General features: G+C 36.1%; 1 protein-coding gene across 1 annotated transcript; it reads right to left on the reverse strand.

Moving 5' to 3' along the window:
- Positions 1-432: 432 nt before the first annotated feature.
- LOC102664750 (uncharacterized) lies at positions 433-1,713 on the reverse strand. Its single transcript, XM_014766624.3, has 4 exons — positions 1,581-1,713; positions 1,331-1,486; positions 1,045-1,133; positions 433-962 (listed from the first exon to the last, which is right to left on the reverse strand). The coding sequence occupies exons 1-4, from the start codon at positions 1,680-1,682 to the stop codon at positions 758-760; spliced, it is 552 nt and encodes a 183-aa protein (XP_014622110.1). The 5' UTR covers positions 1,683-1,713; the 3' UTR covers positions 433-757.
- Between the last annotated feature and the right edge of the window lie 201 nt (positions 1,714-1,914).

A 1,914-nucleotide genomic window follows, 5' to 3' on the forward strand; every position in this document is an offset into this window, starting at 1 on the left:
CACAAAAGCTAAGATACTTATATAAGCACACATGTAGATTAAAATGTACGTTTTGTTTGTAACTATTCGGGTCAATTAGTTGTATTTACGTAAATTTTAAGATGCCATGTCAGTCTTTCAAGGGAAAATTAAACTTACTAAGTTGCATCCATTTTCTAAACTTATAAACCGCACACATTATTAACTTAGCTTATAAGCAATTAAGTATTATTTCACGAGTATCATATATGTGTGGTGATACAAAGGGTTTATTCTTGTCTACTAATGTGATGGTTCAGTTCTGATTGACTCCACTAAGGACAACACAACAGAAAAGGATTCACCAGCAAATTTGAGCTTGAGAGGCTATGAAGTCATCGATGACATCAAGGAAGAGCTTAAAACTAACAACCACTCCCAACAAATCTTAAACTAGCAAAATTATAAGAATTAAAATTCATTTTTTTTTTCAAATATAAAAACCAAATTCAGAATTGAAATAAATTATAAACAAAAAAATGTATTTAAATCCTTTAAATTTCACATCACAACAAAAAAATTAATAAAAGACCAGAACCTTAATTTGAGAATCCTGTGTGCTCCCTACAGAATTGCTATTGGCATTAGGTTACGTACATGCCACATGGCATTGTTGGATATTCATTGTTGACTATCCACAAAATATTCAGGTAAATTTGATCACTTTGTGTTTCTTCAATAATTGCAGCACCTCCCCTGCGTTATAACCTGCCTACATGATTCAAAAAGGTCACAGAATTTAGATTAAAAACCGAAGTAGATACATTGTGAATGTGCTAGAAGTTTCTATGTAGATAATGTGTGGTATTGCCTTAAACCAAGAAACCGGAGCCTTCAAAACTGGCTTAATTGTTGCAAATTCTGGTGATAGAGATTCCACTATTTGAACATCATCTTTTAAAACTTCAGTGAAGTTCTTCCAGTCAAAAATTTGCTTAAAATCACTGAGACAATAAAATTAGAACAATAGGAAATCAGAGATGCGCATATTTTTGACTCAAAACTCAAGTAGATGAGATTCCATACCTAGAATTTGTCCAAAAGGAATCATGATCCAATGTAGGAAAAACCAAAGTGGCTTTCATAATTTTTGCAATAGCAACCATGTCACTTATCTGCAATTGGATGGAAAATATACTAATATGTATGTCATAGGATCAAAGTAAACAAGAAATTTGAAAATAATAACCCTAAATAAGGTAACCATTGGCATGGCTCTAAAAGCAATTTAATAGCGTACTCCAGATTTCATTTGAATGTCGGCAATTACTTGTAATACAAAAAAGTATGAATGAAAGCATAAATTGCTCACCTTCTTTTTGAGAGCACAAATTCTTTTATCAATATCTTGAGCTTGGGGCGAATCTTGCAAAGTGAGCCGATTTACCTGCGAGGTCAATGCCTCCAGAGATTCCTGCTTTCCACTATCTTCAACTTCACTCACATTCTTTTCCTTTTCAAGCGCAGCCTGCAATATCATAACACATATAATTCGCATTAATCAAGATTTACGAATTAAACTAAGTAGAGCATTAATTTGATATCAGCATCAGCATACACACCTGAATGCGCTTTTCCTTCTTTCTCTCGTTCCTCTTAACGGACTTGGTCTTGGGCTTGGAATCAGCGTCTGGTTCGTACCCGGGAGGCCCAACGGAGCCCATCTCCTTTTTCAACTGAAGAAGAGTCAGAGAAAGAGAAAGAAATAAAAAAAAGAAATTAGGGAAGGGAAAGGGAACGGACGAGTGCTCCTTTGGGTTGGTAAATGGTGACTTCGTCTTGAGGGGTGTAGCCGGCGCGGATTCGAATGGGCTTGCAGAGGGTTTCGTCGGGCCGTCTCATTGGGCCCACGAGCCTTTCTCCTTCTTTGAGGCTTTTGCTCGAGCGTTGAAGCTG

The sequence above is a fragment of the Glycine max genome, chromosome 14 (assembly GCF_000004515.6).
Source record: "Glycine max cultivar Williams 82 chromosome 14, Glycine_max_v4.0, whole genome shotgun sequence".
NCBI lineage: Eukaryota > Viridiplantae > Streptophyta > Magnoliopsida > Fabales > Fabaceae > Glycine > Glycine max.

Bases quoted from the DNA above. Each gene is read 5' to 3' on its own strand.
- LOC102664750 (XM_014766624.3), bottom strand. From the start codon at position 1,682: ATGGGCTCCGTTGGGCCTCCCGGGTACGAACCAGACGCTGATTCCAAG. The intron at 1,487-1,580 runs GTGTGTATGCTG...ATGATATTGCAG, and splicing joins AGAAGGAAAAGCGCATTCAG to GCTGCGCTTGAAAAGGAAAA. The intron at 963-1,044 runs GTATGGAATCTC...TTATTGTCTCAG, and splicing joins TCCTTTTGGACAAATTCTAG to TGATTTTAAGCAAATTTTTG.